Source organism: Natator depressus, chromosome 6 (genome assembly GCF_965152275.1).
Source record: "Natator depressus isolate rNatDep1 chromosome 6, rNatDep2.hap1, whole genome shotgun sequence".
Taxonomy (NCBI): domain Eukaryota; kingdom Metazoa; phylum Chordata; order Testudines; family Cheloniidae; genus Natator; species Natator depressus.
In genome coordinates, this window is record NC_134239.1 from 83,411,287 (window position 1) to 83,427,142 (window position 15,856).

Here is a 15,856-nt window from a genome sequence, read left to right on the forward strand (position 1 = left end):
TGTTTTTTCCTGCATGTTACAGCATGTCTCCAGAGGCAGGCAGCATTTTTATTTTCAAGTAAATTTATATTAGTTACAGTCTCCAGCTGTTTTAGATATATGATCATTTCCTGTTGGAACTGTTTCCAAGACAATTCTTTCTTTTTTTTTTCTTTCAAAAGAATGAGAAATTTAATATAACAAAGACATCCTATAATTGCCTTTGTATCTAGCAAGGTATCTAGCAATCTAAATATTTTATTTTATTTAAAACATCTGTCTACATAATGTTATATGACTGTACAAGCCTATATCTGCCTTCTGAAAGACAGCTGCTGCCACTTTTATTTAATTTATAAGAAACCAACAAAATTGCTCCTTAATATAAAGCCCTTCTGCCACTGTGTCATGTATAAATATTTTCTTCCAAGATGAAAATTGCTTGTATTTACAGTTCTTGTTAAAGTAATCTAAGTCTTTTTCAAATTTAGAAACTTTTTTTCTTAAAAAGATCCCTATGGAAACATAGGATTTCAATAGACATTTTTTAAAAGTCCATTATATTAAAAATGAGGGTATATTTCTTTTAAAACTAGCTACAAACTGAAGTTCACTAAGCTTTGGAGCTTTTTCTACTGCCTGTCTTCTTTTCATTCTCAATAACATTGTGACGTGTTGGTGCTGATTATAGCAGCCAGAATTTCTTTGTCATCTTTCAGAAAATACATGGTGAAAGAAGATAAAGCTCTTTGTCTTGTTGGTGATACTGGGATTTGCTTGCCATGAATTCTGTCTGCAAACTCTGTTTCTTTTGTGAGGTCACTGGAGCCAAAAATAAAGTGTTTAACTTTTAATAGATAGTATCAATTTAGGCATAACAGCACTCCAAGAATAACAGGCATAGGCATTCTACAATATGTCTAAATAAGTCAAGTTTACCTTTTCCAAGGAAGTAATCAAAATATTCCTTTTTGGAATACTAAGAGTGTGAAAGGGAAATGTTTATGGTTCCCCACTGGCACACTGTTATGATTGACAGGAAAAACCAACATGTTTGCCACATGAGACATCTTGTTCAGGAACTTTCAGGAGGGTAGTAAATTGGTGTTGGCACAAACACAAAAAAATAGAATGACTTGATTCAGCACTTTTCAGTTTTAAATCCCTAAGCACTAAAGAAAGAAGCAAATATTCATCAAATGATCAAAATTTATATTGATTTTTATTCTGCATTAGCAGCTCAAAGTCAAGATTCTTGACAGGGTGGATGTCGGTTTGAATGATTCTCTTTGAAATAAGGATATAGGCACTGGGTTGAGTGCTACTGTGCATTCCTGAACCATAGGAAAATACTATTAGAACCCTAGGAAGCTAAATTTTTAAAAGAACTGAATGAAAAGGCATGCTTGTTCAGTACTGTTTTGATAACTAAATTGTTGTTATTATTATGTAAAATAATTCTTGTTGTTCCTACTTCATTCCTTCCTTTCTGTTATCATCTAAGGACAACTATTTTATAGAATTTCAAAGGAACTATAGTTCATGTAGTACGGTAACTGAGTTAATAGCAGTATTTGCCAGCATAAATATACTTTGGAGTCAAGCACTAGTCCAGCAGGGCCAGGGAAACAAAGATTGTATCTTCACATTATACATTTTTAATTTTTCTTTTCAGCCAGGAAATAAATAGAGATTGCTGTGGTGGAGTTCAGGAGTGGAGAACGAGAACACAAATACAGCATAGAAACACAAATGTGTTGCTCACGTTTATTGGGCTGAGAGATTTAATAAGAAAAACTGTGTTAGAATGATCTAGGAAATAGAAATAATCCCCTCTTGTCTGCAAAAAATAATAAAACAGTGACATTTTAATGAACTTAAATATATTGAAAATAATAAGGGAAGCTATCTCCATTACAGTACTGATGTGATCTTGTTCATTGTTGTAAAATGGAGGGTGAGGGTTGCTTTTTTTCTTTTTTTAAACCAGACACCAAGATAAGGCAGAAATACAGTAACTATTTGTTAACACTCAGGAGTGTTAACAAATTTCCCAGCTGTCTTAGATGCTTACAATTCAGCAAACATCTTGAACAGCATAGCTTTAAAATTGAAATTTCTGAACATTACGGGTAATGCTTTAATGGTATGCAAATTGCCATGAAGACAGCAGCAGTGAAGCTGACCTCTCAGCAATACAAATATTTTAGGTTTGAAACAGTTATTTTTTTACAGTTCCCCTGACCTGAGTAGGTGTCAGATACTTCAAGAGGCTGATGCTTTCTCTGAGGCTCATCAATAAACTCAAAGAAGCAACAGTCTTTGCCTGCTGTTTATACATGGCAAAATGGTTGTCTACATTCACATCTTCAGTTGTTGCTTTTGCTATGAAGTCAGTCTTGCTGTATAATAATTTACCTGTCATTACCGATAAAGCTTTGTTTTAGCTTTTTAATGATTACCTCATGATTGTCTCCTGATCATATATCCTTAATGATATTTGTACATGGTCACCATGTTGAGATAACTTTTTATTTCTCATTTATTCAAATGTGAAAAAGAATATGTATAACAAAAGAAATGACCGCACCTTAAGTTGGGGGAGGGGGAGTGTAGTGCATTTTGGGCGGGGGGAAGAGGGGTTAGTGAGAGGCTCAGGAGCTACGGCAAAAGTAGAGTGGGTCAGCTGATGATGCTGACTTAGCCCCAGAGACTGGAAGAGCTGAGGAGTTGATAAAAGGCAAGCCCAGTGGGAGAAGCCACTTTTCCCAGACCAGGCAGTGCACCACCCACCTCCCTCCCTTTGGAGGTGACAAATAACAGGTTTGGTCGGGGGCTGGGAAGGAATTTTTCCCTCACCACCAGATTGGCCAAGGGATGGGGTTCAGGGCTCCTATGACTGGCACAGCAGGGAGCCAAACCCCTTCCTTATAGCCCAACTTAACCCTTCTTGTTCAAGGGGAGGATGATGGTAAGATCCCAGCAATGGGTTGGCCGGGGAACCTGGATGGAAAAAGGGGGGGTGGGGTGGGGGCTGGCGGGAGCCCCCGGGTAGATGTTGAAATGGTCATGGAGATACCTGCACTGTACACATTTATCTGCCAGGTACTCCCAGACATCTAATAATAAACTTGCAGCCTGATCAAGTGGCTCCTATCCTTCCTTCGGTATAGCCAGAAAATGTACTTAGCCAGCATTTTTCTGAATAGCTTTATTACTAAATACATTTATTAAATCATTTGTGTATTAATATATGCTCCCTCCCAGCCTAGCTTCTTCTGCTTGATCCTGCAGTGAAATCATAATCACCTCTTTACAACAGCACAGTCTGATGGCATAGAAGATGTTATGATATCATAACTACATCTTTTTGTTTCACTGCAGGATCAAATGTGGTAGGGGAATAAACTTAAAGGAGGCAAAGCGCTCTGGATTATTAGGATAGTGGATGTCACCCAAATTTATAGTGATCATACTGGTGTAAATTTTCCATGAGACTACAGCTCTGTTCATGCTATGAAAGAGAATTTCCTTTCTCATTGTTTGGAGGACAGATACATATTTTGGTGACCTCCATTGTAAGTATGCTTTCTTTTTTTTAAATAATTTATGGCAGTAGTGTCAAAGGCCCCACATAGAATCCAGGGCCTCTTTGTGCTAATCATTGTGCAAACACATATTAAGAAAGAGGCCCTGCCTCGATGAGTTTACAGTCTAGGGCATGATTCTACAATTCATGCTGAGCCTCACTGAAGTCAATGGAACTCTATGCAGGCACAAGAATCTACCTTATGTGGGTGCAGTTGTAGAATTGGTTGCAGAGGGGAGATATGATTGCTCTCTATAAATATATCAGAGGGATAAATACCAGGGAGGGAGAGGAATTATTTAAGCTCATTACCAATGTGGACACAAGAACAAATGGATATAAACTGGCCATCAGGAAGTTTAGACTTGTAATTAGACGAAGGTTTCTAACCATCAGAGGAGGGAAGTTCTGGAATAGCCTTCCAAGAGGAGCAGTGGAGGCAAAAGACATATTTGACTTCAAGACTAAGCTTGATAAATTTATGGAGGGGATGGTATGATGGGATAGCCTAATTTTGGCAATTAATTGATTTTTGACTATTAGCGGTAAATATGAACAATGGCCTATGATGAGATGCTAGATAGGGTGGGATCTGAGTTACTACAGAGAATTCTTTCCTGGCTGTCTGGCTGGTGAGTCTTGCTCACATACTCAGGATTTAGCTGTTCGCCATATTTGGGGTCAGGAAGGAATTTTCCTCCAGAGCAGATTGGCAGAGGCCCTGGGGGTTTTTTGCCTTCCTCTGCAGCATGGGGCATGGGTAACTTGCTGGAGGATTCTCTGCACCTTGAAGTCTTTAAATCACAATTTGAGGACTTCAGTAGCTCAGACATAAATCAGGGGTTTGTTACAAGAGTGGGTGGGTGAGATTCTGTGGCCTGCGTTGTGCAGGAGGTCAGACTAGATGATCATAATGGTCCCTTCTGACCTTAAAGTCTATGATTCTATGAAAGTCAAACAGCCTTTGCAGTTAAGCATGAGAAAACATCTAAAAAATCTGACAAGTGAATTGATTTATATTTGTCTGAAATATTTGCAAAATGTATCAGCTTGAAAGTTTTTATATCATTTAAATAATTACCATGTAGCATGCTCATAAATGATGCAGTCTAATACCAAACAGACAATAGTTCATATTTTTTCTATCTTATGGCATCATAGGGTTGCTAACTTTCTAATCACACAAAACCAAACACCCCTGCCATGCCCCTTCTCTGAGCCCCACTAGTTCCATCCCCCCCGCCCTTCCATCGCTCACTCTTCCCCAACCTCACTCACTTTTACCAGTCTGGGGAAGGGGGTTGAGGTGAGGGAGAGGGTATGGGCTCTGGGATGCAGGAGGGGGCTCCGCACTGGGGTGTGGGGAGGTGAGGGGGTCAGGGATCTGGCTGGGGGGCGTGGGCTTGGGATGGGGATGTGGGAGGGGACTCTGGACTGGGGCAGGGGGGCAGGGTGTGTGGGGGGGTTCCAGCGGCACTTAGCACGGCTCTGAGGAAGTGGCCACCAGGTCCCTGCGGCCTCTAAGCACATGGGCAGCCAGGCAGCTCTGTGAGGTGCATGCTGCTTTACCGCCTCCAGGCATCGCCCCACACAGCTCCCATTGGTTGTGGTTCCCAGCCAATGGGAGCTGCAGAGCCAGTATTCAGGGCAGGGGCAGCACGTGGATCCTCCCAGTCCCTGACCGTCCCAGTGCCTAAGGGCTGCAGGGACCTGGTGGCCACTTCCAGGAGCAGCGTGGAGCCAGGGCAGGTAGGGAGCCTGCTTTAGCCCCAGGCCCCTGCTATGCTGTCACCCAAACTTTTGGCGTCCTGGTCGGTGGTGCCGACCAGAGCTGCCAAGGTCCCTTTTTGACCGGGCATTCCAGTCGAAAACCAGATGCCTGGTAACCCTATAGCATCATCTTAGTAGTAGTTGCATTTTTATTTAGTCCCTTTTTGTCAGAACGAACGTATACAAAATCTTAGTGCATCACAAATATTAAGCTATAAAATAAGAATACTATTCACTAATAAAGTATTTTAAATTCAAAGTAATTTCAAGAAACAAGTGGTAGATTTAAAATGTAAACATTTACTTTGAAGTTTCTTTAAGTGTATATATATATAATAACAGTACCTAGTAATACCCCAATTCTGCAAATATTGAAACACATGCTTAACTTTTTAAGAGTGGTCCTAATCAATTAAAGTTAAGCACATGCATAAGAGTTTGCAGGATTGGGACCTGTGTGTGTGTTTGTGTAATTATCATATAATTACAAGTTAGTGAAATAGTATTTTCTACAGCACTATTTAGAGAGGAGATGATAGGGCTTAGTTCAAGTTACACAGTTCAAATTCAGTTGAATTTATTGTACTTTTATATTTTTAAATCATAGAATACTGTGCTTACAGTGATAGATTTCATATCAGAAGAACTTGTAGTACGCCATGGAAAGTAGTGTTTGTAAATATTTATCCTAGCACATCCCTTTATTGCGATCTTCTTTTGACAGGAGAACACTGGAGCCAGGTTGTGATCTCAGTTACATTAGTGTAAATTCTGAGTGACTCAGTTGGCTCTATAGTCACTTCAAGCTTTTATACAATATAACCTCACAATGTCCTTCCCACCTCACACACTAACAGCCATTATCCAGTGTCTTGTCTTTCTCCACTACCAAATAAGGTCACTCAAACAAGCAGGTCTAACAAGAAATAAAATGTATTTTCATTGATTTTTATTGTCACTGATTACCATTTATGTTACATGGTAACCTTTATAGTGGAAAGCACTTAATTTGACAAGCAGAGCCAGTCTTTGAGGGCCTGCAATAGCTGCAGCCACGGCCTCCTCTCTTTATTTGGAAAATCTTTCCTTTTTTTTTTAATTAAGTTTCAGGCTCTTTTCTTTGCGACAATAGCCATAAAAATGTAAACCAATGCAAATTGATTGCTAGGGTTGTACGCTGAGTTTTCCCAAAGATGCCAAGTTATTCACAATCCCATCACAGCCTACCGGGATTGATCCAGGGGGTTCAGAAAAATCAGAGCTTCGCATCCCTTGATTTTTGGGCAGACCCCAGTTTAATTGCAACTGTAGGGTGCAGTGCTGCTCAGCCTACTGCTGAATGTGACCATCACAAAAGATGCCTACTACAGGCAGCCTGCAGCTGAGCCAGCTTCTCTGCTGAGCAGCCAATATGACCTCTGACCAAAAGGGAGATCATCTCCATAGTGTGAGACTGAGAGCAAGAGGTTAATCCCAGCTTTGACACTGACTCCCTCTGTGGTCTCGGTTAAAAGCCAAAATGTTCAGACTTGGTTAGGTAAAGATAGCCAAGGCAAGTGGGGATAGTAATACTTCCCTGCCTCACAGGCTTTTGTGACAATTAAGCACGAATGTTTTAAAAGCGCTTTATGAATCCTAACATACACCAGATTGGAGACAGAACTCTCCTGTACCTAGGCTCCTAGCAGCTCTCAAAAACACACCTCATCGTTCCTTGTCATTTTTGTTAAATAGTGCCAATTTTTCACAGACATCAACCCCCATTTCGCTCCCCGCCCCAAGCACAAGCAACTGCTGTGCTCCACTCCTGTAGCAGGGATCCAGGCAAACAGGACCAAAATATTCTTCCCCAAAAAACCCATTTTACATTTAATTTGTCAGTGAAGTTTGGGGTGATACCAAAGGATCTCCACGCTAACCCTCCTCAGAATTCTCAGTCTGGCCTTGTACACAGTGGTGTGTTTGTGGTGTACAGCAGTCTTTTATAGTTGCTGGATGGGGAACAAAAAATTGTTTCATAGGCCAACCTAAACATATTAAAGTGGTTTAGTTGAGCTTGCCAGATCTGCTGAGAACTAAAACAAGTAATCATTGACTAGCTGGTAACAATGAAGCTACAGCGTCATAGAATCATAGAATATCAGGGTTGGAAGGGACCTCAGGAGGTCATCCAGTCCAACCCTCTGCTCAAAGCAGGACCAATTCCCAACTAAATCATCCCAGACAGGGCTTTGTCAAGCCTGACCTTAAAAACTTCTAAGGAAGGAGATTCTACCACCTCCCTAGGTAACGCATTCCAGTGTTTCACCATCCCCCGAGTGAAAAAGTTTTTCCTAATATCTGACCTAAACCTCCCCCACTGCAACTTGAGACCATTACACCTCGTTCTGTCACCTGCTACCACTGAGAACAGTCTGGATCCATCCTCTTTGGAACCCCCTTTCAGGTAGTTGAAAGCAGCTATCAAATCCCCCCTCATTCTTCTCTTCTGCAGACTAAAGAATCCCAGTTCCCTCAGCCTCTCCTCATAAGTCATGTGTTCCAGTCCCCTAATCATTTTTGTTGCCCTCCGCTGGACTCTTCCCAATTTTTCCACATCCTTCTTGTAGCGTGGGGCCCAAAACTGGACACAGTACTCCAGATGAGGCCTCACCAATGTCGAATAGAGGGGAACGATCACGTCCCTCGATCTGCTGGCAATGCCCCTACTTATACATCCCAAAATGCCATTGGCCTTCTTGGCATCAACGACACTGTTGATTCATATCCAGCTTCTCGTCCACTGTAACCACTAGGTCCTTTTCTGCTGAACTGCTGCCTAGCCATTCGGTCCCTAGTCTGCAGCGGTGCATGGGATTCTTCCATCCTAAGTGCAGGACTCTGCACTTGTCCTTGTTGAACCTCATCAGATTTCTTTTGGCCCAATCCTCTAATTTGTCTAGGTCCCTCTGTATCCTATCCCTACCCTCCAGCGTATCGACCTCTTCTCCCAGTTTCGTGTCATCTGCAAACTTGCTAAGGGTGCAATCCACACCGTCCTCCAGATCATTAATGAAGATATTGAACAAAACCGGCCCGAGGACCGACCCTTGGGGCACTCCACTTGATACCGGCTGCCAGTTAGACATGGAGCCATTGATCACTACCTGTTGAGCCCGACAATCTAGCCAGCTTTCTATCCACCTTTATAGTCCATTCATCCAGCCCATACTTCTTTAACTTGCTGGCAAGAATACTGTGGGAGACCGTGTCAAAAGCTTTGCTAAAGTCAAGGAACAACACGTCCACTGCTTTCCCCTCATCCACAGAGCCAGTTATCTTGTCATAGAAGGCAATTAGATTAGTCAGGCATGACTTGCCCTTGGTGAATCCATGCTGACTGTTCCTGGTCACTTTCCTCTCATCTAAGTGCTTCAGAATTGATTCCTTGAGGACCTGCTCCATGATTTTTCCAGGGACTGAGGTGAGGCTGACTGACCTGTAGTTCCCCGGATCCTTTCTTCCCTTTTTTAAAGATGGGTACTACATTAGCCTTTTTCCAGTCGTCCGGGACCTCCCCCGATCACCATGAGTTTTCAAAGATAATGGCCGATAGCTCTGCAATCACATCCGCCAACTCCTTTAGCACTCTCGGATGCAGCACATCTGGTCCCATGGACTTGTGCTCGTCCAGCTTTTCTAAATAATCCCGAACCACTTCTTTCTCCACAAAGGACTGGTCACCTCCTCCGCATGCTGTGCTGCCCAGGGCAGTAGTCTGGGAGCTGACCTTGTTCGTGAAGACAGAGGGAAAAAAAGCATTGAGTACATTAGCTTTTTCCACATCCTCTGTCACTAGGTTGCCTCCCTCATTCAGTAAGGGGCCCACACTTTCCTTGACTTTCTTCTTGTTGTTAACATACCTGAAGAAACCCTTCTTGTTACTCTTAACATCTCTTGCTTGCTGCAACTCCAGGTGTGATTTGGCCTTCCTGATTTCATTCCTGCATGCCCGAGCAATATTTTTATACTCCTCCCTGATCATTTGTCCAATCTTCCACTTCTTGGAAGCTTCTTTTTTGTGTTTAAGATCAGCAAGGATTTCACTGTTAAGCCAAGCTGGTCGCCTGCCATATTTACTATTCTTTCTACACATCGGGATGGTTTGTCTCTGTAACCTCAATAAGGATTCTTTAAAATACAGCCAGCTCTCCTGGACTCCTTTCCCCCTCATGTTATTCTCCCAGGGGATCCTGCCCATCAGTTCCCTGAGGTTGTCAAAGTCTGCTTTTCTGAAGTCCAGGGTCCGTATTCTGCTGCTCTCCGTTCTTCCCTGTGTCAGGATCCTGAACTTGACCATCTCATGGTCACTGCCGCCCAGGTTCTCATCCACTTTTCCTTCCCCTACTAATTCTTCCTGGTTTGTGAGCAGCAGGTCAAGAAGGGCTCTGCCCCTAGTTGGTTCCTCCAGCACTTGCACCAGGAAATTGTCCCCTACACTTTCCAAAAACTTCCTGCGTCATGCTGAAATGATACAAAACTATACCTGCATCACCTCCAAAAAAAAATCTTACTTTTAAGAATAGACTGCAGCAGATTTACTCAGACTTCTGTGTTGTACTGCACATTTTCTGGACTGTGACTTTTTACTGAGGCTCCTGCAAATTATAGCTTTTTGAAACTTAAACTGATCAATAGCTACCTGCAGTCTTCAAAGCTGCTCTGGATTTGCAATGATACGAGTAGAACATGAACTGAAGAAACCTTTTAAGTACAACAGTGTGATAGATTAATTCGTACACAAAAGAAATCAGAAGGATCCATCTGAAGCTCTGAGCTACCTGAGTTTGAGTTGCTGCAAATGTTTACAATAACTGAAGACAGCAGCTATCCTTAAAGATAATTGATTTATTGAGGGATCATATTTTCAAGGTAAAAAAATGGAACAGTCGTCTTGTAAGGAAGCAGGATTCAGTGAGTATGGTTTTAGTGTAGATCATGGTGGTCAGCACAAGAAGTCTTGTGAGCTGGGGGGTTGTGGGGAAGAGAATAATGGATCCCTGTTCCTCTCTTATATTTTCTTTACCTTTTTCCTTCTCTTTTTTTCTTTTTCCCCATTTGGCTTCTACCCTTTCCCCCTTTTCCTTGCTTCAATCTTCCTCTCCTTTCCTTTTCCATCCTGTGCTTTCATCCTCGTATTTCCTCTCTCAGCCACACTTGTTCATGTTCTCTCTCACTTCTACTCTCAGTAATTTGTCTCCTCCTCCCTTTTCCTATTATATTCCTCTGACGGGTAGTACCCTGCCACAATCCACTGCTCAACAAGTGAGATGGGGCAGGTAAATGGAATTGTAGTCACAAGCCGCCAGACTGGGTCTGTAGCCACTTACATGTGATAGCAGTGCAGCTGAGCTGCCTATAGACTCGCTACATGCAATAATCTTTCAAGTCTTCACATGGATCTGATTTTGTGGGCTAGATCATCCCATTGCTTGGCAGTCCATAGGCTATTCATGATAAGTCCCTATTGTCTCTGTACTCGAGGGAATTAGTGTACTCTTAAAGGGATGGAGAGAGATGATTTTTATTAGACACTTCTATGTGCCTTTAGAAATCATGCATGCATATGCCACCCACTTGCCTCAATGGGTCGGAGAACTTGATGGGACCAGTGGTGATGGGAGATATTCCCAGCAGCAAGGGAGGGAGACTCTCTAAGGGACATCAGGTAGCTCCTTCCCCTGGGAGTCTCTGGCACCCATTGGCCAGGTGCGGGAGGAGGGGTGCTGATTGGCTATCATTCCCCAGCTCCCAGGATTTACCTGATGCAGGAGCCATGTAGAGCCCCTTACAGCTCCATTCTAGCAGCCCCACCCTACCCACCCTGAACTCGGAATGGGAATCTGGCCTGACAGATGCTGTGGATCTAGCCAATCACTGGTTTGGGAATCAGGAAGGAATTTTTTCTCCCATGGGCCAACTGGCAGAGGACCAGGGAGTTTTTTGGCTTTCGCACAGCACCTTCAAGCCACAGTGGGTTAAGTAGGAACATGCTTAGTACCTAACTGAGGTACTTGGTTAGAGCTGTTTATTCATTGCAACTTGCCATCTGTTTCCAGTGTGGTTAAGAGAATAAAATGAACAGTTCCCAGAGGTAAAAGACCTGCGACATTGCTGATGAGCCTTGGGCTCATGGTATAGGGTGAGACCATGCTATAGGGTGGCCTTCCTGGGCTGAGATTAGATTTTGTAGCTTTCTCAGACCAAGATCAGACCCTGTGGCCCTTGCAGGCCGAGGGTCCCACTCTGCTGCAATCCTCTACCCACTCATGGCGGGGTGGGGGTGCTAAGACTCAGAGAGAGCTGAGTCCTGGAGGGGTAAACTGAGGATTAGGGTTGTCAAGAGTCCCCTGTTATTGAAACACTATGTTGGCAACCCTACTGAAGATAGCCTACCCCGCATTATGGGTTATATGGTAAGGAGCCTTGTAACTCCTGCACTGGAACGAATTAAATGTCTGGAATAGGCAAGTATCAGTGATGGGCAGGTAACGCCGTTCCTGTGTTAAAAGTTTAACAACACTTTCAGCCTTCCACTTAATTCCATGCATCTGTCTGTCCTCATTTTGTCATTGTGTCCACATCAGTTGACATTTTGTACAGAATGTATTAGTACGCTCAAAATGTACAGCTAAGAGAGGCTGTGTTACCTCTGTGTGTGTGTCTAACTTAGCTGTGTAGGAAAAAGTATACTGAAGGTGTAGGATGACTTGAGGGAGGACACTTTTGAACACTCTAAGCTGCAAAGCAATCAAGGGCGCCTGCAGTGCATTTTGTAAGGTGTGCAAGGGCCAATCCAAGAACTCTTAACAATTGCCTTCTCAGCTATGCAGCTTCTAAGATTGGAGTCTCCACATGCTAATGCCATATTTTTGCAAGTTAGCAGAACTTCAAAGCTCTGTAGCAAGTAGCTGCTTCTTTTTGTGTCTCCCCCACCCCCCATCTTTTTTTCTCTTAAGAGCTATAGAAAACTCTGTGGGAAAAAATGTTACATGTGTGTATCTAAAATTTAAGGAAAATTTGTATGGCTATATTACATCATTTGAGAACTAGCATGTGTTCATATCATTAAAGACTCTCTCTTAATACATATGCAGAAGGTACCAGCTTTCAGGTTGCATGGAAAAATTTAATCATGGGCATTTCCTGACTTTTTTGAGTGCTTAATGTAGTTTTTTTATATGGGTAATTTTTTTTTTAATTTGTGAAAACAAGAAAAATAATTATTCTGCTAAACTAAAAATGCATTTTAATTTGCAATTCCGTCCTCAAAGCGAGCAAAATTGTTTTCTTTAAACTTTCCAAAAGAATTCACCTCTAGGCTGAAAACAATCATGGGAAATTTTATTTCATAAGGTAATTGTTTTGGAAAGTTATCAGCCACTCACAATAGGGGTTTAGAATGAAAGTGCCACCTCAACCATAACTAAAATAAAAACAGCTAATGAATAAGTGCTTTCTGGGAAGAATAAATGAAACCTGCAATGCCTGATGTGGACAGTGAAGAATACATAAAGGCATCAAAGTGAGTAAACATCAAATGAAAGATTATCCATGTGGGTGAGGAATCCACTCCAGAGAGAGACTGAACCTGGAACCTCAGTAACCCACAGAAGGAAACTATTTGTTAAGCTAAAGGGAACTCTGCTTTCTCTGTTACTGGTAGTCTTTTCTGAGATCCGTAAACAGCAGTCTGTGTTCCACGGATTCCTTTTTCTTCAGGGGTCTCATCAAACTACTGACCAGTCCCAACCTAGTTTATCTGATAAAACCAGATGAGATTAGGTATATTGAACCAGAATATTTTGATAATTTCACATATTCAGGTACTGCCTTTTCATTGGTAACTATAACTATACGTAACTTCCATAATTAATTAATCTTAGATTGTCTTTATACTTGTACAGTATATCTACTATCTTGTTATTTGAGTTTTAGATTGTTTTAAAATGTATAAATGGATACACAGATGACAAGTTGTTAAATTGAAGAGTGCTCTTGTGACAAGAAATGGGTGTTGAGCAGTGTTCAGCCTGCATATGAGATCAAAGTTCTTTAGAGGATATATACAGCACACTATAAACTTGCTCAATGATACTAAACAAAAATCACTTAAGGACTGAAAGATTGTCAGAATCAAGTCAACCCTCTTCAAAAAAGATTGTACATCTGTGAACACTTGGACTACAGCACTTTAGTGCATGATGAAATCAGTAAGGAAAGTTATGTATTGTGCATACCGTTTATACATATTAATTAGTTTTTTAAATAAATTTCTTTCATAATCAGATTTCTTCAAAGAAGGCAAAATGGACAGTCCACATTCAGGACTACATACTCGTCAAGTATAATGCTTTAAAATAAAGCTTTATGTTTTACTTATTTGAGCACTGAAAAGCACTGGAAGTTTTTTTATGCTCCAGCTATTCAGATGATGGATGAATGGATTTTCTTAAGATTGTCCCAAAAAATCATATCTGGGTTAAACCCAAACATTAGAAGTTTCACTACAAGCAGTGATTTTTGGAGAAAAGCTATAAGCAACTGAAAGAGGAAGTTAAAATCTAAATGGCTTTTCAAAATTAACTATAATACGACTTGGTAGAAAATACATCAATGCTAAAACAAGTTATAAACAAGTTTCATATAATCCAGGTAACCACAAGATTATATAAGTGTCCAAAACTTCTTTCAAGCATATGTTGCTGGCACTCTTTTATTTTTTCTTCCCAGTCCAAACATGGCCCATAATATGCATCCTCATTCTGGGCTTTGGAAATTTTCCCTTTTTTAGCGCTTTTATCTTGGCACTTTTTCTCTACATCACAAATGGCTGTTATCATAGATAGAAGGCACTGTTAACCTCTGAGCAGAGAGCAAACACTTCTCTTTCACTGCTGCTTGGAGTGTGAAAATCATTTCCAAACCAAGGTTTCCTCCATGCTAGTGCATTCATCTTGCTGCCCTACCAAGTGATTGACTCAGCATGCTATTACTAATAGGAATATGGAATTAAGTTACAAAGAGGTGACATTTTTGAAGCTTATCAGAATTTGTAATGTCTGTGTTTTTATTTTAGTGCACCCTTACCGAAGGAAAACAACAGCATATTGGCCCCAAAGTGCTTTTGAACTTATCTTTCCCTCTGTTCTTCTCCCTGCTACCCAGGGGCAAACACAGCAAAAAACAAACTTTATTCCCATGTCATCTGGTGCTCTGACTTCCACAATCCAACTGATCACCACAGCTGCAATAAATAAAGCGTCTGTTCAATAAGTTTTGTTGCCAAAAATTATTCAACATTCTTTTGGCTAGGCACATAGACTGATGGAAAACAGCACATCTAACTTATTGCCTCTTCCTTGCAATCAAGATTTCTAAGTAATCACTGGAAACTAGGTAGGGGAAAATAGAATGTGAACAATGCCAATCCCTTTGTTTTAATTTACAATTATACTTCCATTGTTTTGTTAAATTAATAATTAACTCTGAAGCATCGTCAACTTGTTAGCAAGAGATGAAGATGGGCTTCTGAAATGTGCAAGAAGCTTTATTTTATATATTTATCTGGATTTTTTCAGAATGTGATATTTGTAATATCTCTTGCTCGTTCACACACATACAGACATTTTTATTTGGCATCTTGCTGGATATACATCTCATGGGACATAAGGGCCATTCTTTGATAAGAACTTAAATGGTCCAGTTGTAACACTAGATAATATACTGTACTATGATCTGAATTATAGGACCAGCCTTATTAAGGAAGAAAGAAATTATGGTGTGATTATTCCTCTTGGTTAAATTGTTTGGTATAGTCCAAAAGTAGTCATTTTAAATGTATTCCTTCGGAATGAAAAAAAAACGCGTTTTCCTCTTTTTTTCTTTCTCTAGGCTGAGGTTCAGCTATGCTATCTGGAAGCACAAAGAGATGCTGTTGAACAGATGTCCTTAAAGCTGTATAGTGAACAGTACAACAGTAGTAGCAAGCGAAAGGAAGAGTTTGCTGATATGTCAAAAGTTCACACAGTGGGAAGTAATGGGTAGGAAACTATTCTTTTTGTTGTTTTATTCTCTCTGATCTGTGCTTTTTTACATGGTCTTCTTTCTTACTGCTATGCTAGCCAGGATTTTTCCTCCTTAACCAAGAGACAAGGTAACATGCTATGTATATTTATTGTCCTATTAATTAATGCAAAAATTAATGAGTTCTGGATAATTTTATCTCCATGAATTGCTTCGCTCCTAGAGCTACCTAACTTTTTTGAATAGCAGCCCATTATCTACATGAGAAATTTTACGTACCCTTAAACTTCAGCCTTTACTAAGCCTGTATTGTCATGCTTTATTTCTCTTTATTTCTTAATTTCTTCTGATGCTTTCAGATTTCCTACTATGTTTTTTCCAAAGACTTCCATGACATGTCAGTATCTTTTTATAACAAATTTCCTTAGAGACCATTTTACTAGATCCTTGGTA

At 40.9% G+C, this 15,856-nt stretch overlaps 1 protein-coding gene across 4 annotated transcripts in view; it reads left to right on the forward strand.

Moving 5' to 3' along the window:
* The window catches only part of AKAP6 (A-kinase anchoring protein 6), a 393,441-nt gene that overhangs the window by 265,378 nt on the left and 112,207 nt on the right, over nucleotides 1-15,856 (forward strand). For all 4 annotated transcript variants that reach the window (XM_074955832.1, XM_074955831.1, XM_074955834.1 and 1 more), the window contains one exon: nucleotides 15,272-15,420. In XM_074955832.1, coding sequence (XP_074811933.1) covers nucleotides 15,272-15,420 — 149 coding nt within the window. The remainder of the gene's footprint in view (nucleotides 1-15,271; nucleotides 15,421-15,856) is intronic.